Source organism: Amblyomma mixtum, chromosome 3 (assembly GCF_055824585.1).
Source record: "Amblyomma mixtum isolate Tamu chromosome 3, ASM5582458v1, whole genome shotgun sequence".
NCBI lineage: Eukaryota > Metazoa > Arthropoda > Arachnida > Ixodida > Ixodidae > Amblyomma > Amblyomma mixtum.
Genome location: NC_143014.1, coordinates 23,799,703 through 23,825,490, shown reverse-complemented (window position 1 = coordinate 23,825,490; position 25,788 = coordinate 23,799,703). Strand labels below are relative to the sequence as shown.

At 47.0% G+C, this 25,788-nt stretch overlaps 1 protein-coding gene across 1 annotated transcript in view; it reads right to left on the bottom strand.

Moving 5' to 3' along the window:
• Positions 1 to 19,403, bottom strand: part of LOC149349439 (atrial natriuretic peptide-converting enzyme) — an 80,270-nt gene extending 60,867 nt beyond the window's left edge. Inside the window, exon 1 of the mRNA XM_089576778.1 lies at positions 19,347 to 19,403. Coding sequence (XP_089432904.1) covers positions 19,347 to 19,388 — 42 coding nt within the window. The 5' untranslated portion in view covers positions 19,389 to 19,403. The remainder of the gene's footprint in view (positions 1 to 19,346) is intronic.
• Positions 19,404 to 25,788: the final 6,385 nt, after the last annotated feature.

Genomic DNA, 25,788 nt, shown 5'->3' with positions numbered 1-25,788 from the left:
TGGTTTTCTGCATGTTAATTCTTAGCCCCACCGTTCTGCTCTGCCTGTCTAACTGATTGATCATGCTTTGAAGTTCTTGTCCTGAGTGGCTTAGCAAGGCAATGTCATCAGCGAATCGCAAATTACTCAGGTATTCTCCATTAACTCTTATCCCCAACTGTTCCCATTCCATTCCCCGAATACCTCCTGTAAGCAGGCAGTGAATAGCATAGGCGAGATCGTGTCTCCCTGCCGGACACCTTTCCTTATTGGAAATTTATTGCTGACTTTATGGAGAACTATGGTAGCTGTGCAATCGTTATAAATATCTTCCAATATTTTCACATAACACTCTTCTACACCCTGATTCCGCAATGCCTGCATGACAGCTGAGGTTTCCACTGAGTCAATACAGTACAGTATACAGTATCGACCAAGAACTTACAACGCGCGGTTGTGAACTGGAGTTGATTGTCGCAACTGCCACCTCAGTGCAGACACCCGTGGGCTTGTCTCCTTGCATAGTGAAAATGCTGATGACACCTGGTGCACCTTGTTCAGGAACTACTTTACGGACGTGAGCCGGGCGTCGTCCTTGTGCGCTGCGGGATCTACGGCAAACTTGCATGAAGTGGCCACGGCAGCCGCATGCGAAGCAGGTTTTGCCGCGAGCGAGGCATAGGGACGGCTCGCAACTTGTTGTGCCGCAATTACCGTAGGCCTTCGGACTTCCGCTTTACGGAACAACGGCGGTTGCCGAGTCCGAAGTTGTCGGACGAGCATGACGAGCACGTGATAAAGTGGACCGACTCTGGCTAGAAAAGACGTGAGTAGGGATGCGTGTGCCGTTGTTGCTGAAACGGCGGCTATCTTGCGAGCGAGCTCCGAAACCGTTACGTTGGCGTGGCTGTTGCAGTGCGATGCGCTGAAAGGGGCTAGGAAAGGCTTCAGACTCAAGGTGAGCTCGCTCACGAAGTAGCACAATTTCAACGGCATGGTCGAAAATCAGCGTGTCGCCTCCAAACAGCAACTGTGATCGTAACCGCGGAGGTGAAGCGCAAGTGACGAACTGCTCGCATAAGTTTCGGGTTGCTTGCTCGGTGAAATTCAAGAGGGTGCGAGTTCTCGAAGCGCGAGGGTGAACACGGGGATGGTCTCACCATGCAGCTGACGGCGTTCGCGGAAGTGGTGCCGTTGAAGCCGAACGTTGCTTGTGCCGGCGAAATGTCGAGCCAGAGTCTCGCGGGCTACGTCGTATTCGTCTGGGGGACGCGTCGCTACAGTGTCAACTGCTTGAAGGCCGCGGCTTGGTCTTCAGGTTTAGCAGCTGAAACAGCTTCAGAAGTCAATGGCTCGGTCGGCAGCTGAGGCGTCGTTGGTGGTGGGAGCGCATCGAAAATGCGTTGTCCCTCCGGCCCCAAGCAGTGCAACAAAAGGGTTGGACGACGGAGCGCAGGCAGCTCGGCAGCTCCTGACGCGAGAAGGAAATTCTCGAAGTGGAGCTGCCAGCGGGGCCATGGCATGGCTGGAGCGTCCGACTTGGCGTGCAAAGGCTGCAGCAGCGAAAGTGAGGCGGAAGCCACCCTTGCGTGGTCCTCGTCGCCAGATTGTCGCGCTGGCCAGAAGTGCGTCCAAGGACAGAAACGACACACACGTCAGCTCATGCCTCTCAAGACTCGTTTATTCAAAGGTGCACTCGAATATACTACAGTCATTAGTGGCGCTTCCTTTTTATGGCTTTGTGAGTCACACATAAACTAAGGGCATCTAGTATCGCCCGTCGACACTACACTGGGCAAGCATTTTTATATCACTCCAGAGCCTTCTGAAGAACAACACAGTTTTGCAAAAAAGTCTGATGATAACTGAATTACGAATAACTAAAGAAATGAGAAAAGACGGCATTAGACGAATACCATTTCTGGAGAGATTTGCACAGCACTTTTCACATGCTGCCATGCCTTTTCTGAAACTGAATCTTGTTCGAAGTATCTGCAGAAGTGGAAAAGTCCCTCCATAATTCTACTCTGACAACAAGCGAGAAAGAAAGTAAGACGCGATTTTATCTTCCGTCCAGCGCATGCAACGGCAAATTTGATTGAACCGAGGTACGGAGCACGCAACACGCCTCTCATTGTATCCGACAAACTGCGAGGGACTTCGATCTGAGCGTCGTAAAAGTGCTGTCTAATCTCGCTGATGCTCCTGGTACAGAAAGGAACTCGACGTCGCCATCCACGTGGTGGCAAGGCCTTTGTGGCACCTAGCCTCTGACACTAGTTGCCTCCCGCCTCCTGGTAACCACACCAAGAGCAGGGATAGAGCTCCAACCTAGAGCTCAAAAACTGTAGTTTGACAACGTAAATGACTTCAGTAGCAATTTGGAGCAATGTCTTAATGCGTGAGCATTAGAGCGGACATGCCGCTGAGGAAGTAGTGAGAAGGTAAACGAAGTGAAGCTCTAAATCTAGGCGGGCGACCTAGGCCACTTGACCTTGTAGCCTCATCACAACCTACCCACCAGATTGTGAGCAAATTGCCCACCGAGGCAGGTGGCCGTTATTGAATGGTCGTGAGAGGCTGCTCGGGAAAAGCAACCTGGGTCGTACAACTCCCAACAGTGGCAGAAACTGCCATCGCGGGGAAGTGGCGGATCGCTTAACGCTGCGCCTCTGCGCAGGAGTGATATGAGGACTCCCAGGGGTCTATGAATGTAAACAATGACAGATGTCACGGTGTTAAAAGAAGATGACGGGAGCAAGGACGAAGAGACGCCAAGAACAAAAAATAAAAGAAATTAAAATAAATTTGTGTGTGGTCAATGAGTCTAGTTCGTAACGGTGACCTCTCACGCATTTCCTTTGTGTAATCCAAACAAGCGCCATTGAGATTTTTTTTTATGCAGAATGCATTTGACGGCTATATTTTCACCTGCCTTTCCCGCTAATTTTTGTCCGTCCGGTTTGCGTCCGCCCATAACACTCTAAAACTCACGGAAATAAATAATTTGGTTTACAATGGGATTCCAAGCCACGCTTCTTGGGAGCTAGGCAGACGCCCTAACTGCCGCACGGTTTCCTGAAGTTTCTATACAATAATTCTGCCTACCTAATAAGGAACTGATGACGCGAATGTTTTCAAATGGTCCCTTCTCATAATTAAAGGAGGCAAAGAAGTCGACGCAGAAAATGGATAATTAAAAAAGAAGCAGCCCGGAAGGCCATTAAATAAAAAAGTAAATTGATTTGAAGCGCATGAGGTCGAACGCCGAGAAAAGAGACGCTCGAGCGTGCACACCCTCTACAGGGTCTTCTCATCCGGGGCCCAGACAACACGGCCCGTTGCCTTCTGCCGCATTTGCAGCAACAGACCGCAAGCCCAGATGTGACTTCTGCTCCTACGACGCATCCATGCGCTTCGAAGGTCGGCGGCAGGCTGTGGGCAAAGTGGCATTCGAACCCGTTTCGTTCGCACTCTTTAACATCGTGTGTTACATTACACGAAGAAAACACTTGTAGGACGCGTTCTCTGTTCTCTTTAGCGTTCGACCACGCGATTGTGGCCTTCATCGTTATACGCGCTTCTTCTCGTCGTGTGCGTGAGTTTCTTGCGTGTTTGGTCGTCTCGTTGTGCGCATTAAATAAGTGTGATTGTGACAACGCTGATGTCCTCATCCTTTTATTCCCCTGACCGGCCTCTTCTGGATTAAGGTTTTTAACGTAAGAAACGAATTGCCCCGCCCAGACGCCGTGAACAGGCAATGACTCAAAGCAGACATGACCTGAGCGCTCCGTCACCGCTGTTACCAGGTGAGTGCTGACTACTGACGTAATAAAACGAGTGTACAAACGTTTGTTTGGTCGCCATCTCGGTCGCAGTATTCGCAATGTACAGCTGACAAAACGCGGCACAGCACGCATGCTTTCCTGCAATATGTTGATCAGGGGTAGCACGGATTATACCGCAACTTTTGTGATTTCGTATTCCGAGTCCGTTCTGGTCAGTTCATGAGGACTCACTTTTCGTGTTTTCTCTTCTAGAGAATTTTTTTGTCTGCATTCAGTTTATTGCATTTTTCCTTAAATCAACCTTGTGTCAAAAACAATTCCTTAACAAACAAGTGTTCAATAAAAGTCTCCGAAGATGAATATCATGCTTTGTATCCTGGGGGTTCCGGCACAAGCTTTTTCGGCACTGACTGACATTAGAGATTTGGTGATGATCGGTTTGGTTTGGTTTGGTTTATGGTGTTTAACATCCCAAAGCAACTCAGGCTATGAGAGACGCCGTAGTGAAGGGCTCCGGAAATTTCGACCACCTGGGTTTCTTTAACGTGCACTGACATCGCACAGTACACGGGCCTCTACAATTTCGCCTTCATCGAAATTCAACCGCCGCGGCCGGGATCGAACCCGCGTCTTTTGGGTCAGCAGCCGAGCGCCGTAACCACTGAGCCACCGCGGCGGGGTTATTTGGCGATAATCATTTCCCGATAATCGTTTCCCAGCTGGCGACAATATTTTCCACGAAGTAAGGCACATAAGAGCGGGAAGGTTGCATGTTCTGTCTCGTTCTTTTTTGTCCTCAAGTTTGTAACTGATGCTGCCAATAGCAATTTTTGCTTCTAATATCACCTCGCTCGAGTCGGGGGCATGTCAACCAACAATGAAAAAAGAGATAAGAGCTATATTGTTGCCAATGCCTGAACGAAATCCTAGCTTTTTTCACTTTTGGGAAGAGGTAAATTGGATTTGCGCATAAATAAGCAGTAGACGGCGGCTTCATTTATCAGGTTTCCCATAGCTGCCTCAAAAATCGCTCCTAAAATGTTGGCATGTGTACTCACATTCTCACATGTAAAACAGGACAACTAAAACAGTACAGCGCAGCAGTGCTTATGGTGTTTAGCTCCCGCTCGCAACGAACGCAGTGCAAAAGAGGCAATACAAGAATGCGGCATACCAGCATACTAAAATGCCTGAGTAATTTAAGGCTCTTTTATAGCCGAATGTCATGGCTAAACCGCTAATTGTAATTGTGCAACAAACAATAAATGGAGAAGGACACGGTGCGAACTTTTGTGTGTTTCTTTTAGGGCCGGCCGTTTATCAGGGTTCTATTGGTCAGCACCCAAATGTTTCAACATGCCTGCTAATCGGCACAAGACTGTGTCTATTATTTTTTTTTTTTCAATTTCCGTACCTCGGAAAAAAAAAACAGAAAGAACCGTTTATTCCCGAAATTCCGTTTTTTTTTTTTCGGGTACTTCCATCTCTACGCGCAAGTAACAGAGGTTTGCTAGGTCAATTTTCAGAAATTTGCAGAACGCGTGTTTGGTGCAGGTTAGCACATGAAGTCACACTTTGAGGCGAAAGGATTACTGCTAATATCAGTGGCACGCTAGGATGTATTTGAGAAAAAACGCGAACAATCTTTGAGGCCAAGGAGGCATACTGCAGTACTATCCTTTATTGTTTAGAGAGATAAGTAATTCAGTAAAAAATTCAGGGGGCACTTTGACTGTCTAAAGTGCGTAGAGGCGAAAGTGTTTTCCGCACCATTTTGAATGCTGCTATGGCACTGGTGGCGTCACATGTAATTGAGTGCTAATTACTAAGTGACGACAAATCACTAATTAATGGTTAATTACTGATTTGTGCCTGAATACTAATTAACTGCTAATTAATGACGCTTAAGCTTCGCCTTTAGGAGTGGAACGCGACAGCGTGTTGTAGCGCTGCTAGGGAGTCCACGGAACCACCCGTTCGGCGCGATGCCTTGCCCTTTGAACGCTTTTTGAGGAAAGGAAAGGGCGCAGTAATTCTCTGTCATCTCGGTGGACACCTGAACCGCACCGTAGAGGAAGGGAGGAAGTGGGAGTGGAAGAAGAAAGACAAAGATGGCCCGTAATGAAGAAAATGAAAATTGTATTTGAGGAAAGGAAATTACGCAGTAACTGTCTCACATATCTCGGTGGACACCCGTCAAAATTCAGGGGGGCACTTTTTTGACCTAAAGTGTGGTCACTGATGTGTGGTTAAGATGTTAAGCTTCGCCTATAAGAGTGGAACGCGACAGCGTCTTGCAACGCTTCCAGGAGTCCAGAGAACGCCATCGCCCATTCGGTTCTATGCCCCGCTCGTCGGCAGATTGGTTTTTGAGAAAAGGAAATGTATCTGTCTCTCATATCTCGGTGGACACCTAAACCTGGCCAGAAGGGAAGGGAGGAGGATGGGAGTGAGCGAAGAGACCGTATTCACTAGACGCACCTGTGTTCTTCCCAAACCATCGAGCTGGCATGGCGGAGTGGATAGCATGCTCGTCTCACACTCCGAAGACCGGGGTTCGATTCGCGAGCTCGACCAATTTCTTACTCAGTTTTATTTATTTATATGGCCTGACTTGAAACGTTAATTAGGCTAATTGAGCAATTAAGCAATTAACTAAGCTCAGTCCCACTTACTTGGAGCATCACTATACGATTCCTTCAATTGGTTGCCTGGTTACTAGCCGAAGTACAATTGGCCCTGTTTGAAATTCGCGCACTGTGACGTCACGACCGTTTCGACCAACTGAAAAGCGTGAAATTTCTGTCGACAACTGCTGCTTACAATAATATTAAATTATTAAGGCTTTCGCCTTAATAATTTAAATAGCAAGCAGTTTGATAGAAAGTAAAAACAAAATGAGGGGTTAACTACGCGAAAGGGCAAGGCTACAGGAAGAAATGGATACGTCACTTAAAAGCGGCGTCTGTCAACTTCATTCTTCAAGGAAATGCAAGGCGTATTAAAGTGTTCTCTGTGGCGCGCTGATAATTTTCCAGACACGTCATACATGTGATTGTCTGTGGATTTTTGCAATATTCGAGAAGAAAACTAAAACATGAAGTCACAAGTGAAGGTGGCACTTGGCCGGCTGTTACAATCATAGAGGTAATTACTCTGCAAGGTAATCATGGGAAATACTTGGCTAAACCAAAAACAACAGCAGTCATCCCTTGATGAAAGGAACTTTCCAAAACAAAAACGTATAAACCCGTGCATGAGCACATATGGCTACGCGAATTTGAAACGCCGTGAAAAAAAGGCACCAAGAAACTACAGCGCTCAAACTGTGCAACAACTCAGAATGGGTACGTCATGTTTAAACCAGTGAGAAAGGCACCAGGGCAGCAAAAACCTTCCTAAACAAATTCTTACCCCATGCAAACAGCAGAATATCACGAAAAGCTGACTAGGAATAAGGAGCGAAAAATACTAGGTTAAAAGCTAAAACAAACGACAAAAAACGGTTTATGGTTTATGGGGGTATACGTCCCAAAGCGTCTCGGGCTATGAGGAACGTCGTAGTAAAGGGCTCCGCAGAGTTCAACCACCTAGGGTTCTTTAATGTGCACTGACATCGCACAGTACACCGGCCTCTAAAATTTCGCCTCCATCGAAATTCGACCGCCGAGGCCGGGATCGAACCCTGCGTCTTCCGGGTCACCAGCCGAGCGCCATAACCACTGACCTATCCCGGCGGCAAAGCATCGAATAACATTTGCGAAAAAGAATTAATAAGAGATGTAGAGAAAAGTGTGCCTATAGCCTAAAAACTTGGCACGTTTTTTCATGGTGTTTCAAACTTACGTAGCCTTCAAGTGCTGATGCGCACGTTTATGCGTTTTTGCTCCGGAAAGTTCTTTTCAACGAGAGATATTGTCTGTTGTTTTCGGTTTATCCAAGTATTTCCCATGATTGCCTTGCACAGCAATTTGACATCTATGATTGTGAGAGCCGGCCCAGTATAGCTTCACTTGTGACTCTTCATGTTTTAGGGTTCTTCTCGAATATTGCAAAAATCCAGAGATTATCTCATGTATGACGTCTTTGGAAAATTATCAGCGCGCCACGAATAACGCTTAAATACGCCTTGCGTTTGCTTGAAGAATAAAGTTGACAGTCTGCGCTTCTAAATGTCGTATGTGTTTCTCCGTGTTGGCTTTCGCGCAGTTAGCCCCTTTCGCGCAGTTAGCCTCTTATTTCACTATGAACCAACTAGCCTGGCAAATCTTATTTTAAAAGGAAAGACAGGATACTGGTGTGACACAGATCTCCCACTTCAGTGACAGTTTCCCATGTTCTATTTCTCCACGTGTATCTTGCCTTCAAAAACTGTTAGTTAGGTTCAGATAACGCTTGCAACGCAAAAGAAGTGCGCCAAATTCCCCGATGCTCTCGCGGTTCCACTCAACTTCGGTCTGACACAAGACATGAAAAGAAAGGGATGCACATCTGGTCCACATGTAAATGGAAGCGATGACCTCCAGTTATAGGACCAACACGCTATCAAACGAAACAGTTATCCCAGCAGTGTCTACATTGGCTCGCAAGTAATGATGCTGTTTTTGTCTACCTCTCCTTTCACCCCTCTTTCCCCCCCTTCCCTCACGAGATCTCCACCCTGAACCACTCCATCACATCACAACCACCGCGTCAGCGGAAGAAGGAAATCTTCGGTCATCTCTTTGGAGAAGACGTTGAGGGGAACTGCAAAAGCACGATGGATGCCGATCAGTTTTGGTGGTATGCGAGTGATTATTTTAGGAATGTGAATGCGTTTCTAGAGGTTTCAAACATTTTCTATTGCAGCAGCGGAACAGGTTGCATCTTTTGGCGGTTGCGTTTAAACATGTTACACCACATGTCAGGGCGGCAATTCTGAGGGCTCACATTCAAGCGCCGTGGGGTGGCGTACTTTCGGACTGGAGTTCATTTCCAGGAGCTGTGGATGTATTCGAATGCATTGTAACGATGATAGAACTTGACGATACTCAGGGCATCGTGGAAACTGCCAATAAATCCGTCAGAGAATCTTTCGAAGAAATGCAAGCCGATGGGCATCCCGGTTTTATTTTTGATCCAGGTAGGAATTTACTTAGAAAATGCGCCTAATGCAAGTCAGCCGTGCAGAGTACAACCAGAATAATCAGCTAAGACAATTGGACCGAGAGCGATTTCTCTCCTTCCTGCTTTAACGCCACAAGTGAGCGCTTAGCATCATGACAGACTGCCTTCTGAGCTTGACATGCGCATGCGCTCGTCACTAATCTTTGCAAGAGTATGTCGAAAAATATCGACGCGGTTTTTTCTTTCCTCCTGTTACCACAGGCGCATTCCCAAGAAACGCAAAGCGTCTTGTAAATCTCTGGAAAGAGTCACTAATGACTATGCATGCCTTGAGCAAACCCTAAACACCTGAAAGGCGTCTGTAGTAAGAAGTTTATCAGAAAGATTTCTAAAACACCTCACTCAAGGCCATGTTTGCGATACACTTCCAAATTTGAGCACTAGGTAGAACATCAACCATCTAGTTGCGGGCTACCATATCAGTTAAAACACATCCCCAACCATCGACCCGCCTAGTAGCCCAGTGGCTTTGGTCTTCGGCTGCCGAACACAAGGATGCGGGATCGAATCCCGACTGCAGCAGCCGCATTTAAATGGAGCGAAACGCAAATCTCGTAGCCTACGCGCCAATCCGGACCCTAAACCCCCCATGCACTGATACACACATGAATATTCCAGCCATCGATTTTACCGCCGCTAAGTACGGCACACCACTCATCAGGTGGCTCAGCGTCACTCGAATGTTCGCACCCGGCTTTTCAAGGAGCTGGCACGCATGCGCAAAGACTGCTAACTTTTCACTCGAACTGTGGCAGCATGAGTTCGTTCTGCGCAACTTGAAACCGCGATAATCAGCGCAATAATCACAAAGCGGCTGTGGCGGTAATAGACGTGGGCTTAAAAAGCCAAGCTGCAACTCGCCCGCAGTTATACGTTGATAAAGAAAGTAGACTTCAAAACGGTTTCTTTTCTTACCAGAACTTGATTAATTTGGGTAGAGAAGCCAGCCAGACCGATACTTATGCGGCGGGACCCTGTTGCATATGACTCCTCAAAGCCGCTTCTAACCGTTGTTCTGTCCTTTTGCGTTTGTTTATAATCATCAAAGGTGCTTGGTTTACTACGAAATATAAGACCAACATTATTTATTTTCTATATGTTGTTGCTCCTTGTCTGTGTGCCATTAGCCCACCAGCTATGTGCTCAAAAAAAAATCATTCTGAACATCGCTGTTAGCAGTGTTCGCGTGCTCGCTTTCACCACTGATTCTGCACGGAAATGCGGACGTAGTTCTTTTTTCTTTTGTTATGAAAGTGCGAAATAGTCGCTAATGCGACCGCTTGAAACTACACTGTCTCATTCCGTTTGGGCCTGCACAACACCACCCGTCAGCGTCCCACCCATAACCCTCTTCACCCCTTCCTCTTAGAGAGATGACCTGTCAAGCACGGAGCAGCCGACCGACCACCGCTGGCTCATCGAGCGTGCCGAGAAGATGGCGGTGGACAACGGGGTCATGGATTACCTCTCTGGCCAGCACGAACCCGCTAGACCAGCGCCAGCTGCTCTAGCGGGACTGCATGGACTGAGGGCTCCACTCAAGAAGAGAAACAAGCACGATATACTTGAAATTTTTCCTCCTGCTCCTCCTCGAACAAAAGCAGCCGCATATTATGTCAGTCTGTCAACTAATGCACCGTCATGTTACTTCAATGTCATCCAGTGCCATACATACCAAAGTGTGGCTGGCTGGCTTTACACTTCACGCGTTTGAACACTGCGTTTGCTTCCGTTGATTAGGTACAGGTTATTCTCGCATATTTAACATCCTCTGGATATGACGTCCTTTGCTTGCAGCGTCTAAATGAATTAAAAATTACATGGGTCAAATTTCACCTAAAGGGCTGGCCTTGTGGCCTGGTTTCGAAACGACCTGTTTCGTTTAAATACTGCTCCAGAGGACAATTTGCCTCACGTCTACGCTCCATTTCATTCGCCCCTACAACTGTGTTCTTCCTATGCCAGTGATCTAATTAATTGTTCAGTGGGTAGGCCTTCACTGATAGTTCTATAAGGAAGGCTTTTGTGTATACTTGGTAATTGCAAAATGGAGTCTGCAGTATTGATCATGAAGTGCTCACAATGAATACTGCAGTGAATACTGATTAGTTTTATAAAAATCAATGGCAGTGCATACATAAAGCATATCCAGTAAGGCACCAAGAACCCAAGCAGTTTAAGGGGATGGCTAATTTTGTCGAACACCATGAGCAAATAATGCAATTGAAAACAGCAAAGACAGCCATACAATGCTTACGGATTAAAAAGCGCATAAGCATAGGCACCATTTTCATATATTAGCAGTTAATTTCATCTTGAATTTCAGAGCGATTCATCTGTATTTTCCCCTTTCATATTGACACAAAGCTTTGTAATGGTTGTCGTTAATTCCACAAAGCTGCCGGCACGCCGATTTATAGCCTAAATTTGTTTCTGACGCCAGATGCAACCAGATTTATTTCGAATGATCGCACCCAGGCGGAACCGATTCTACGTTGCACGAGATTGTAGTGGATACTTTGCACGTTGTATCTCGGAAGTTCGTTATCAGCTTTAAATTGGGCACGACCTTGACCGGCAGGCATTCTTTATGAAGCCCTTTTCGTTATCTTACTGACTGCCGTCACCACTAAGTCACAATAAGCCCAGTTGCTAAAACTTCTGTAAACATTTTTTTATTCTTACTTAGGTCTCCTGCTATTAACACAGAGGATCATTAAAGGAGCTTTAAAGGAACGTTTTAGTCTCCGATGATTTTAAGGAAAGGAAGTGTGCATAACTGGCTCCCTCGGTCAGTGGACGCCTCAATCGTGCTTTGAAGTAAGTTGGGTGGTGTGAGAGAGATGTTGGCTGCACGCGTTAGCGCTGACATTGTTGTGGCAGACACACGGCACCGAAACAATAGGCCGCAGCGCTCATTGGGCAAGCAAACTCCCGCGATCACCCATTGATTGCCACCTGCCGGAGTGGCTGGGTGGGAGCGCTGCCTATCCAGTGTCCGGAATGCACTGAACGTTACAGACGCCAAGCCGCATATAGTTGCCCGATACGCCAAAGCTTTCGCTTTCTAACCTGGTTCAAGAGTAGTTGAACCGCACCTAATTTTATTTTCTTCCTTTTCTTTGGATATGCTTTCTTTGACTTCCCACTCTGTGCCTATTCAGGGCCTTTTTTATTGCGTTTCCTTTCTTCCCCTGGCTGCTTCTCATTGTTTTCTGCTCCCTTCAGGCATTTTCATGGGCTTTAATTAGGTGCGGGTCGCTTTTGAAGTGCTCCAAGAACCGCTTTTTTCTTTTTACAAATTATTCAATTTACAAATTATTTCGCAATTTTTTGGGTGTGTTCTATACCTTTTTTTCATTTCGCATTAAACCTGCTATAGCTTGCTGGTGTAAGCTTCGTGTCCAAATTATTTTCTTCTTTCAGTCGACAGGATAATTCTACAGATTTAAGAGGAGATCCGATGGGCAACTAAACTTCCTGAATTTTCAGTGAGCCCGTGCAATGTTTGCTGCTTTATTTTGTGCTTTTCTGTATATGCTTATCTCTTCAATGTTTCCCTCAAAGCCTCCTAACTAGATGGGCTTCTTGGTATTTTGTTAACGAAGCACACTGCGTTTGGGACTGTTCATGGCTCACTTTGTACTTTTTTTGTTTGTTCAGGATGTTGAGAAGCGCTTTTCAAGAGACCTCCTTGCTGGCTGAACGTTTTCAGTTTTTTGCTAAGTCTGTTCGTTGTTTCCGCAGTCATTTGTTTTCACTTCATGGTTTTCTGTAAATGTACAAGCTATTCGAGATTGTTTGTTTCATAAGGAGTACTTCGATCTCACCTTGTGCCTCTTTTATGACTGCTTCAGTTGGCGAGAACAGCAAGGGCTTTGGTTTAGTTAGTCTTTTAAATTTAAGATTGGTTTTTCTCTGCCAATAAGACAGAACAAAGGAACATGCAATATACAGGAGAGGCTGCAACTGAAAAATGGTTATGTTCCATTGAGGCCTCTGTACACGCTGTTGGGGAAGTGGGGAGAGTATAGAACGTAGCACCAAAAAAAAAACGGAAATGTGATTTGACTTTGGAAAGTAGGATCAGATTGGTCTGCCTTCAAGAAGTACCATTATTTTCTATAAGGTTGATTGATTGAGATCCTCCACAGTTGCTTTATTTTTTTGTAAATTACTGGAAAAGTTTCAGTAATTTTTCTCGCTTAGTTTCCCCATGATTGTGGTTTCAAATTTTTGTGTGCTCTTGCAATGTGACACTGTTTCCATGCTTTATAATCTGCTCATTTGCATACCTGCATTCAAGGAGTTGTTTTGCTGGCAGCGCCCTGTTTGCTCTATGTGTGCTTTTTGACAGCCGTGGTGTTCTGCACCTCTACATACTGTTTGCAATCAGCATATTTTTGTGCATGTCTTATCCCACAACACCTTCATTTCTTCTGTCAGACCTTTCATTAAATACCTCGCGTAGTCTCTTCAACTTCAGGAATGCCAAGAAAGCCGCCTCCAGATCATATCAGGTAGCTTTCTTCTATAGCCTGTGCAGGAGATTGTTAGCATACTGTAGAACAACTGTTTTTTGCTTCTTGTTCTGTCCTGCCAGAGTGCCGCTACTCTTGACCTCCTGTTACAGTTGATCTCTGATTCCGGCTGTTAATTTTTCCCATAACTGCTAGTAATATTACATTGCTACCTTAGCCGTGCTGTCAGCGTCTTAAGGGGCATGACTCCTTCACGGTTTGTTTGCGATACCCAAATCACTATTTTTAGGTCTTTGAATGGCTTGAGTTGTAACTCGTCACTGCTTTTTAACCCCTGGTTTGGTACATCTAGTATCTATGCTTTACATCAAGATAATGACGCAGAAAAATTTAAAGCTTGAATTTTCTGGAAACTCAGTTTTCGGGTCCTGCTGGATAATCAGCATCTCGGCTTCCTTCGCACAGGCAGACGTTTATTTTCTAAGCAACGCGCTTACGTGTAAGGGTCAGTGATAAAGCGGCAGTATAGTCATCATCCTGACTGAATGCGAGTGTGCATTTCGTTGAGTTGATTTTACATTTGAGAATCGAGCTTCTGCATTACTCAAGCTTGCGTTTCCTTGCCATCGTTTACAAAAAGTGTTGCTGGGATATTGTACATGACCCAGCTTACTAATGAGTGGTGTGCCTGGAAAGTGGCAGGCGGCATGTTTAGAATATGGTGAAATTTAAAGCTAGTGGTTAACAACACAGGTGCTGGAATTATGGCAAAACTTTAGCCGCAGCACACAGTACGTGGTGCACCGATAATACAGGAGAGTAAGAAGCCGCAAAATTGCCTCTGTATGTTCGCAATTCATCGCATATGCTTAAAAAGAAGGATGCTGAATATGCTGTGCACTGGCTTTCTTGGCACTCTTCACGTCAAGACTTAGCAAGCTGGTGAATGGGATAGTTGTGGCATGACACATGGACAAAAATTTGAAGATACTAAAAAGCAATGTAGATTTCAGTATACCGATTTCCTGCCAAAAATTGCACTGGGTGAATAGGAAGCTGCCTTAATGAATTACTGCACGAGCACATGCATGTCAGCCAGCAGAGCGCTAACGCTCGAAACTCAACATCACATAGTTCAAGGCGGCGCTGCATGTCTAGTTTTGGAGACAGTAATAACTAGGAGACTGAAGGGAAAATACCGAAGCCTCTACAATGACTCAAGAATCCAATGCAAGTTTGTCATTATTTAGAAATATTATTTATAAACAAAGCGAAGGAAATTGGACTAATGTAATCCTAATTTCAAAACTGAAGTAAGATCTCGGATTTTTTTTTTATTCTTTCACTCCGCTTACAGCTAAATGCATGAGAATCATGAATGGAACATGATAAACAACAATTAGCTGTGGTCTGTCCTGCGTATTTTGCGTCTGTTTTCACGCGTGCTGCCAGACCCAAATATTAAGTGCTGCAGTTAACATTAGTCTTTTTTTTTAGCCAGTAACCATGGCCGTTCTTCATGCCTTCTGTGGTATGCAACTGTAAGCAACATTTGTGTTGGAGTCTTCATCCGACTACGTCTGGTGCTTACTATGTATAGCCGATGCCAGACAACTGTCCCTTCCAATGACGCTTTTTGTTATCTAGAGATCAGTTGTCATGTCTTTTGATTCAGCGTTTCGCAATTTTAAATCTTGAGCAGGAGGCATGTTTTATTGTGACAATAAAATGTTCAATTTTTCATTGAAGCTATATCTAACTTTCCTTTTGCTCTGAGGACAGTGCCAGCATTGAGAACCAACCACGTTGTTTCTTTTTATTTCTTTATTGTGAATTTTACTTGTGAGTTGTACTATGACTGCATTTAACTGACTCAGTTTAATACTTCGATACGAAAGTTTGGCTTATCTTCTTGAGACGTCAAAACGTATCGGTGTAGATGAATTTTAGATTTCGACTAGCCCTTTTTGTGTTTCCTGGGGAGGCACAAAGAAAACAAACGTGGCAAGGGCACATGACGCCTTTCTCTTGTCGCAGCGCCGCGCTGCTCGAGACTGGTCCAGCTTTTGGCGCATTTCAGCGGCTTTGGTTAGCCAGCCTTAGCCGCAGCGAGTGTCGGGGTAGGAGGTCATCGTGGGTAAGGAGGCCGCGCCATTGTGAGCGTGACCCGAGCGGTTCTTGAACCGGCCGCCCCCTCCTCCCCCGCGGCGAACGCAAAGGCGGTGCGCAAAAAGCGCGCTGGAAACGAGGCCGGCTTCACGACGCATCGCCAAGTGTGGCCCGGAAGCCTGCGCTGTTTGCTCATCCACAGGGTCGGCGGTCAGGGTTGGCGGAAGACCGCGCAGTCGTAGCTCAGATGTCGCGGCCCATCTGATTCCCCCGTTGGCCTCTTGGCGCTGTTTCTCGATGCGTAATGCATCCGCGGATAACTGGTTTCTCGATCCGCGAGCGGAGAACTCGTCCACTGCTTTACTTTTCACTCGGACGCTTATCTCGCCTCGGTCCCCTGACGTAGTACGTGGGCTTCGGACTGCGCACAGGCCAAGTTCACGCGCGTAGAAAGCAGTCTGTGTGCGTGAGTTTTTCAGACACTATGAAACTATGCAACTGCGAATAAAATGCGCCCACTTGAGCTATTGAAAAACCTTTTCCAAGGGTCGTGAACGCACTTTTCGGTTGCAAAAGTTTCATTCTGCTTGCCTCAGGCATGCCAGTGCGGATCTCACGCAGGAGCTGGAGACACGCAGCTTGTTGGCAGGATAGAACATTTTCAATGCGGGGGCATCTTTCATTTCCAAGAGAGTTAATAAGAAGGCCGAGATTACGGCATGTCTTGTTCGTATACAGGCGGCGGTGCTATCAACGTTAGATCCGTGCACTGCTGTATAGGTGAGGCAGGTACTAGCAGAGCAAACTCCACGCGAGAAAGTTTACTACCAGCTCCATGCCAGGAGCACGCTAGGAAGGCTGGCGGAAGCGACAGGAAGCTCGCTTCCGAGCCTCGATCGTTTCCTCTCTGTTCACGTAGCGTGCAAAAGCACCCTTTTCGTCAGCTGGAATGCTGTAGCAAGCTGTGACGATTATTTAATCTGTGTCGCAATGTGGGAGCGTCACGTATTCGGAGCCGCTAGAAGAAGACGTCCCGCGACTTTCCGGCGCTGCGCTAGAAACGGGAATCCCTGTGAACAGAGCGGCAGCTGCCGCCATGCCAACAAGCGCTCGGCTCATCAAGGGACCCATGCACGTCTGCCGCATAGCAGCCGAGCACTATGCCCTTCGGCAGCTGCATCCGCTAGCTGGCATGCAAAGTTGTTCGACCGCATTCATTCAAGGACGAATTCAGGAGCGTCTTCAAAACTTAAAGCCAATTTTTTCTAACAGCTCCGCTACTCAGAGGTCCAAAGCGTCCTCTCCGCTTTTGTGCATCACATGCGGATGCGTTGCTTTGTGCATTTGCAGGACTCGTTGGAGGCACCTGTGGGTCAATCCTCAACGCAAAATGCTCTCCGTTGGGAAAATGTGAGCACGCGCATTAGTAAGATGTTTTGATTGTTGAGTTGTTTCTTGGTCTTGGCTTTCTTCGCTCAATGCTAACACCTCTTCGTGTGCGCAAACATCATCAAACTCAGAAAAGAGAGAACCGTCATATTCTTCCCCGTTTCAACACACTGTTCCATCACGCAGCTTTACAGAAACTGATTCCGCGCCAAATTCGCAAATCTCTTCCGATATGCTCAGTCGCAATAGCAGTCTGTACGACAGCAGCAATCCCAGAACAGTGTCGAAAAAATCGATGGGACACATGATTTTCTGGTGCGCACCGCTGCCCGATTTCAGCGAGACATGTCGAATAGTCATATGTCTATTCAACGCGCGAACTGATACCTGCTACCTTTTCTCGCGTCCAGGAGCCTTCGCTTTACTTCTCGTTGTTGCCCCGCGAATTTCGGGAATAACGGCCACGTGGGAGTGCTCTCATATCCATAGGGGTGCGCGAACTTTCGGAATTTTCGAATAACGGATTAAACACTCTCCTATTTGATTCATCGATCGAATCAAATAGCGAATGTTCAAAATTGTTATCAGCGGATCAAATATGTTCTAGAGTGTTAGAATGCGTTTCGAATAACTGAAAGCCGCCGCGGTGGCTCAGTGGTTACGGTGCTCGGCACTGACCCGAATGAAGCGCGTTGCGTCCCGGCAGCGACGGTTGGCATTTTTGATGGAGGCGAAATGCTAGTGTTCCGTGTCCGTTGCATAGCCGGTGCACGTTAAAGGTCTCTAAAATTTTCCGGAGCCCGCCACTACGGCGTACCTTAGAGCCTGGGTAGTTTTTGGACGTTAAACCTCATAAATCAGCCAAACGGAGCCGAATAATTGGCACTGCGTAGTTTTCTTCGATGACTGTTTCAAAAACGGCCCACTCAGATACCGCACATGTAGCATGCTGTCCCAATCGGTTTGCGCGAGATGAGGGGTTGAGCGCCACGGCGCTTTTCATTCGGTTAGCGGCGTTCATGATGCGCATACATGGCCTCCAAGATTGGGCGCGCAGCAGGGCTCACGTAAAACCCTACTTTCGTGCCTGATCTCGGAGGCCGTGGCGCATACAGACTTCACTCCTCTGATCTCCTGAAATACGGCGATGTCGTCATCAGTAGCGAAGGGAAAGTTTTCATATGTATATGCAACATGACGGTTAAAGAATTGACCTCGTGTCGCGTATTGAGATCAGTGTTGCGTCTTTTGACAGCTATAACTCCGTAAGTTATAGCGCCGCGCTGCAGTGCCATCACGAGCGCTCAGCTCTCTTGCGCGATTATTCGTCTTGTACGAATATTCGCACAAGTAGCAGATGCTCTTATAAATATTCGATTCGTATTGGATTCGGTTTTAAAATAAGCACTGCCTGCACACCTCCACAAATCGGCTGCCTTCGGGTTTTGATGCTCACTCTGCATTTGGTCAGCCCCATTAATATCTGGAAGAGCGCCCGGGAAATCTCCTTGAGTACTTTTTCGACGGCATCGTCTACGAGGCTAGCGTTAACACGATCACATGTGCGTTGCTTCGTAGATAGTTTCGGATCGCACTACACTGCGACGAAGCACCAGTGTGGAGTCCCAATACATCTCATAAAGCATAGCGTCCGTGGCGTTAAAGCTATGCAACGAAGAACAAAATACTCAAGTAGGTTTTCTCAGGGCTCGTCAGCGCTGTCTCCAAGCTCGGGGCGGCTTCATGAACCTGTCATTTTGGGTGCTTTTCGGCATACGGAAACAAAAATCTTACAAAACATTTTCTCGGGGACTTTTATGTATTGATTGGTAATGAACTCATACTCTAGAAGAACAAATAGTGCGTGAACACTTTCAGTTACAAAGTCGTACGAAATCATTCAGCTGATGCGTCGCAGACCAACTCAAGCAATAATATTGGTTTGACAGCGTATTCCGTTTACTACTCCGCGTCTTTGTACTTGAAATTTCATTTTCGCGTTCATTTTCTGTTTTTTCTTTTTTTGCGAACAGCGTTAGCGATCCGTCGCGTTTCCTACCCGACAAAATGCTCTTAGTCTCGTGAAGTGAACTTGCATTCGCTTTAATTTGTTGAAGCTTTGCTCTAAGGACGAAGCTTAATTAGCCTGTATCACTAACTCAACCACCACGGCTTCCGCGACACCGTGTCAGTGGCGATGCATGGACGCAACCCAGCGAGCGCCGAGCCAAGGAACGCGCATCCTCCGCACCTCGCGTTCCAGCATCGATGCACGGGACACCCAAGGACGTCTACCGGGATGCGCCGATTCCACACGCATGACCAGCGTTTTCACAACAAGTGTCGCACGAGCAACGCCAATTCAAAAGTGCCCACCCGAGAGTCCCACGCCACGCCGCGGAGTCCCACGAAGGTCGCAGGTTCGACTGCTCACCTTTGTGACGCGCGCGAACGGCGAGTGGGCTGGCGCCGGCATCGCTCCCGGAGACGGTCGGCGCACGACTGTCCTGACCTCGGGCGGGGGAGAAGTAGGCCGGCCGCCTCCTCCCCTGCTCTTCCCCTCGCGTCCTCGCCTGCTTCGCTGACCAGACGTGTTCCCGCCGGCCGGATCGGCTCGCTCCAAACTCAAACCCGCACGCCTCGCTCGATTTCCGGTGTATTTGTCGCGTCGTTACACGACCGCCTTGCCTGCTCAGACGCCTATCTTGATGCCCTGCGATATCTCAACTGTGTCTTCCAAGAGCAGTTCACGCTAATCACTCATCTCAAGCAATACTGTTTAGGCTGGCCCACCAAAAGCAGGGTCAAATTAAAAGGTTGAACAATTAATACTGCGCCCTGCTGGAATGAGTCACCGAAGAAGCGAACCTCTATGCCTTTCTTTTCGTGGGAGGGGGTTAAGCATATTTCGAAATGCCTAGCTGTGGGATTCAGTAATTTCCTTCTCAACATTTTGATGGCATTATATTAGCCAATTCACTGCTTCAAGTATTTATCCTCTGACGACTGCGTAACAGTACCCTTGCGCTATGAATGTGGAATGCTGGGCCGATATCCACGTTCCATTCTGCTCCGGTTCCGAGAAATGATTCTAGCTCGGGTAAGGTTCAGGTCCGGAGTGAAAAAGATAACGGTTCATACCGGTTTTGGATTCACATCTTCACACATAGACACTGTCGGAAACAAGGCCAGAAGTAGGTTTCTCAACTCTCAGAGCTCGACATAAAGAGAAACGAAGATATGAGCAGAATGTTTAACAAATTAGGAAAATAAAAGCAAAATGCGCTGTGCCTTTAACTGCACTACAGGGGCGCTATGCAGGATGGCCCAAGTCTACCCGAACTATGGCGACGCCCTCAGATGAATAAGCTAATGGTATGAAGACACCCTCGGCACGCTTCCAGTTTCATTGGCTTATTTAGAGACGCTCTAGGGGTTTTTTACACTTTGGCGTCACCTGATGGGCTGCATGGGCAGCTGACAAAGTTGATCAAACAGTCGGCGCCTCCTTTCACTTGTTTGTCATCCTACCGAATGGCAAGTAGGTTATAAAAAAATGTTTATAGTGCATTTTTAGTTCGCGTTTTATGGCACTCTTTAAGCATTTCATAGTGGGCAAGGAGTCACGGAATGTGCTTGAGAATAATTTGTAAATTTTTACATTTTGCGTTCTACCATGAAGGAACGCTACGGTCTCGTTATCGGCTGGGCTGCATTTGACTTCACGCAGGAATTGCACGGGGGCCGGAGCTTCCTCTTGGCACGTGACTTGGCAGACGCCACGCGTGATTTGAATAGAGCGGTGGTCTGGCGGTTCTGCAAGTTAGCTTTGCGAAATCGCGTGGGAACAACTGGGGCGCCTGAATGGCCGCTCGCGGAACGACAATGACGCTGCGTCTACGGCGGCGGCGGAGGAGCAGCGAAAAGTTGTCTGCTCTGCGCAACTGTGTGCAGCTTCTTTCGCTTTGGCAGTAGGTACACTTGATTTCGGTAGTTTATCAAAACGGCTACTTTTGCACCTTGCATGTGTGCTAAAGCAAGCAAGTAGGCACGCATCTATTAATTTTACCACTCCAATTGCAAAAGTCATATTGCGCCCGTTAGCCTGCGATCGTCCCGCTTACTATTTTGCGCACCTTCTTAGTCACTTCAGCTGCAAGATCGAGAGCTTGCGTCGTTTGCATTTAAATAGTCTTTAGACTACGTCAAGGGGAATACGGTTACTGAAGTACAATTTCAGACAGTAAAGTCCATTTTGTAATGTGGTATTGGCGGTAGTTATGGCTGAGGGCTAGCTAGCTTCTGAACCCGTTTCGTTCCATTTCAGCTGTAACGCTGACCTAGGTTTCTACATCCCGAAAAACAGTGACACATATGCTCAGAGGATCGTCTCAATTCAAATCACCTTAAACTCAGGTCCTGACTGTTTTCCAGGTGCCTATCTTCGAGCAGCCTTTTCCTAAGCCGCAAGTTATTTCACAAAACAGCTGTGTGTGAAAGCACTTACAGAGCAAAGCTAGCAAGCTAAGCTGCCTTGCACAAAGGAGTCTTATGTCTACATTAAGAACTAGATCTGTGGTTTGGGTCTTACTGCATTGGAGCAGTGCAAAAAGAGGTTTCGTCTTTTCACGCTGTTCCCTTTAAGAGTTTCATTTTTCTTTATAAATATGAACTACTAGAAGCCTATTTCTGTACGTTTTCAATTTCCAGGTATTTGATCACTGCATTAAATGATGCTGTTTTCGTTCCGAGTTTATGCACCTTTCAAACATTCAGGTTAGTGAACGTACACGGTTGATCCTCTTTCCATGGTATTTCTGGCTCACACACGATAACCTAGTTGATTCCATGACCGCATCTGGGATTGACTTTGAAAGGACCTTTATTCTAATCTATGTACCATCAGAGTCATTTAATGCATTGAAGAACTCTGGTACCGTTGACCCATCCCACAGACGTCCGTGATACTGCCGCAAAGGGAACGTTCCAAGCGAGCCACCACTTCTGCACAGCCGAATCGATAAGCGCATCGGAGACGTCCCTGTACAGAGGCTCACAGTGGTCCGGTAGCGCCCAGTGTACCGGTCTGAGCCGGCGTTTCCACTGAAACTCCCAGTCCCGTAGAACCCAATTAGACCCACCACGCAGTCTCCGCAGACGTGGGTCATCGCCTAGCTCATCCCACAGACAGCGTACCAACGCTTTCGACAGGCGAAAATGACGCCGGAGCTCTTCGTCGGTTATATCATTAAACGGCTCCAATCAGTCATATAGTCACGTTTGGCACTCCTCGAAGCGGCGGTCCAAGCTGCTGCTGTCCGGAGGAGAATTCGGGGACTTTCACCATTCACGAGTCCGGCCCGAGTTCGCCTGGCAATCAAAACCGTAGGTCATGCACCGGGCGTGGCGTGTAACTATAATGCGCGTACATGTACGGTTGGGCCATGCCCAACATGCTTGACGGCTAGAGCAAATTTGTGCTGACGGACACCAACAGTCTTCACAATATGACGGGTACAATGGACGTCATCGCTGATAAATCTGAGCCCCACTGTCGAAGGCACATAAAGCATCGCCTATAACAGCTTTGTTCTATTTGGGACTGCGACGGCATGAGAGCGCTATAACCTGCTTTGTAACCACGTCGCACAAAACGAAAACTGAGGGACGCTTAAGCTTCGCTAAAGGCGAAGCTTATCGTCATTGGGTTCCGTCCGGTTATCGGTTCCCGGGACAGCGTTATCGGGCCCGTTCTCATCGCCTACTCAGTTAACTAATTCCTATTTTGCATACTCATAATTACTCATGCACGCATCAGTACACGTCTCAGACACTTCCCGAAGTCAACGACTACAACTCAATCACTAGGTCCACCTTTATTCAGCTTCAACCAACGAATGAACCAACCTTTTTCGTTGGGTCCGCGATGGAGGTCTTGGTTTATGCCATTTGTGTGCACGACAGTTAGTTCACCGTTTCTTTTCTTTAGGGACGCAAGAAACCCTTTTTTACGCGCTGTTATTCAGTTGAGACTAGGCAGAGTTTTGCCTGAATTCATCAAAACATGACACTATTCAAGGAGCTATCCATTGATATTTGAAGGAAGTTTTACAGTCCTGTCATTTTCTCCATACATGCTTTTCCTCTCATTATCTCAGTCAAGTGTCTCGAAAAAAAATTGCAAAGACCACTGAGGGTCACTCTTCCCTTCACCATAGTACAGGACCACGTTAAGGTGCAGATCCAGGGCAATATGTTTGAAAAAGGGAGAAGAAAATGATTGATTTCTTCTGTAGCCAAAACCTTCATTTTTTGTTTACATAGCGGCACTTTGCCCATAAAAACGTCGTTGCAAGAGAAGGGATTATTTGTGCCGTGAGGAGTCCACTGCTTTCTATGTAAAACGCATGAAACGATTGAGCATGTTTTCTAGGTCTGCTGGGGTGCGTTTTTTTTTTCGTTTTTTTCTTCGACATCCGCCAAATGACACTCAAGATTTTGCGCTTGACTCCCACTGCATCAGGCATACCCTCCAATTGAAAGCGAGGATAGTGTGCCTTACGATCTTGCCATGGCTTTGTGACTGTATATAGTATAGGGGGGAGCACGATGGCGGTGCGTCACGCAGATCTTGACGCACGGTCGGTCATAGAGTATTTCGAAGGATCAATCCCAAAAAATATTGAAATTATCAAACTTCAGCATCCGGCCCCTGACTGGCTCCCATGCGTTCTTATCTTAAAAGACAACTGGAGAGTTTTAACCTTTCTATGTGAGTCACAAGTTGGTTGGCGGTTCTTGTGTACGTATTGTATGACCTTGTTGGATAAAAAAAAAGGGAGCCTTCGTTGCCTATGGGTATAGCGTGCCTGTCTCACAGTCCACAGGCTGTGGGTTCGCTTCCCACCCGAATCCAAGTTTACCCCATTTTATTTTAAGCTCAATTTTATTCATTCTTTGCTTCAATCGAGATTTTTCGTTCACGGCTACCGGCTTTTCTGCGACATCGGACCCTTAGCGCTGCCACGCTAAGCTGTCGGCACGCCACTGCAAATGCTTGCGAGGCGTTAACCAACCAAGGACGACGGTGGCAAAGCGGTGCCACGGAGCACGCGCTATAGGCTTGCAGCTGTCATGCCAGCCCTGGCATCGGTGATGAATCGAGGCGTTGCTGCGCCGCGTGGTGAGTCTCAATGGTAGGTGTCACTCGCGCAAACTAGCTTTATTGTGAATCCCTCAGGAAGGTACTACATGAAAACATGTCAATGAAAAGTTCTGACGACTTAATTTCAACTCTATGCGCATTTTCGGCGCCAAAGAGTTTAGTCTGGAAGTGGTTCTTCGATCGAACGTATATTGTGCCAAGAGTCGACACTTGTTTCGTACAGGTAGGACTAAGATATCATTCCATGGTAACAGCGTCTCTGATACGCCGCGCATTTATCGCATTGTTAGGTAAATGGAACTAACAGATTCAGCCTGTAGCAGTCGCCCATAGTCTTCCCGAGCAAAGGCAGCTAACTGGAATTAGTGTTCCTATGTGTGCTCCGACATGGAGCAGAATTGCGCGATTCCTTTCCGCGAGGCGCTTATACCCAACGTAGGAGCCGGAGGATACCAGCCGCTCCTGTCTTGAGCGCAGCCTGTTTTGTCATCCGACAGAAGGGGTATTGTATAGCCCCCACCGGGAGTAGGAGGGGTGCCTCCAAACTGCCATTTTATCAATTTCGGCTCAGCATAGTTTACAACTGCAGCGCTGCTTTTTCGCTTGCGCAAATTTCCGGTGTCCCGATCAGTCTTCCCGTGACCCAAGCCTTTTTTGTTTTAATAAACGTTTTCATCATCATCATCCTGAGTACCATGGCTCCTGCCACACGAAAAGAGGATCATCCGCAGAGCTTGGAACATAATGGTGGACCTTAGCGTAACTCTGCTCCCTGCGAGATCATATACTAGAACATTAACGGGAATGTCCTAGCAGCGCCTCTGGCGGAATCTTATAGCAAGAACTCCTTGTGTTCGTCACTTTCAGCCGCCGCTCAGTCCAATACCGTGGTAGTCTGCAAGCTGTCGGCTCACTGCATATAAGCACTCTGGGGAAGAAAGTGTCAAATTTTTGGTAATTCTCATGCGTCGCTCTCCCTTGAAACTCCCTTTCATTCAGAACTAAAAGTACTTTATTAATTAAATAAAATGTTCATAATACTGTGTGTTATCCTTCATCGTGGTCGAAAGAAGGGGAAGGGTTGGCGCGAGAATGCCCCGCATGTTCGCCTACCAGATAATGCCCGAAAGAGGAGACACGCCCTCGGCGGCTTCCCGCGAGCGTGTAGATAGATGGCGGATAAATCACGTTATTGCTATGTTGAGTTGATAACATTAAGCGGCGCTGTCGCAGTTCACTGTGCTGCCTTTGAAACGTGGAAGCGGCACGCATAGGGTGCGCTAGTCTTCGCATAGTCGCTTTGTCTAGACATTTTATTGTTTGCTGCTCTCGCGCCTACCGTGCTATCTTCGTTCACTGACTGACGTCGTGCAAACTCGGGTAAAACTAGGGCATCTGCATAGCAGCCCTGGGCATTACTAAAACTACGTGCGAGTAATGCGAAAGCATTGCAGTTCTATTTGTATTTGGTGCAGTTGTAAGTATAGTAGTGCTTATTACTGCACCAACTGGTCAACATTTCGTATTTCCTCGCTTTTGATGACGTCACAGCGTATCGAGCAATCGCGCGTGTTGTGAGGGCGATGCTGGGGTGAGATGGCTGAGTCAGAGGCACTAGTGGTAATGACAGCATTTATTGCTGTCGGTACACAGCTATTAACTACACAAGGCTAGCGTGCGTTGTGGCGCTGCTCACAGAAACACACAAGTC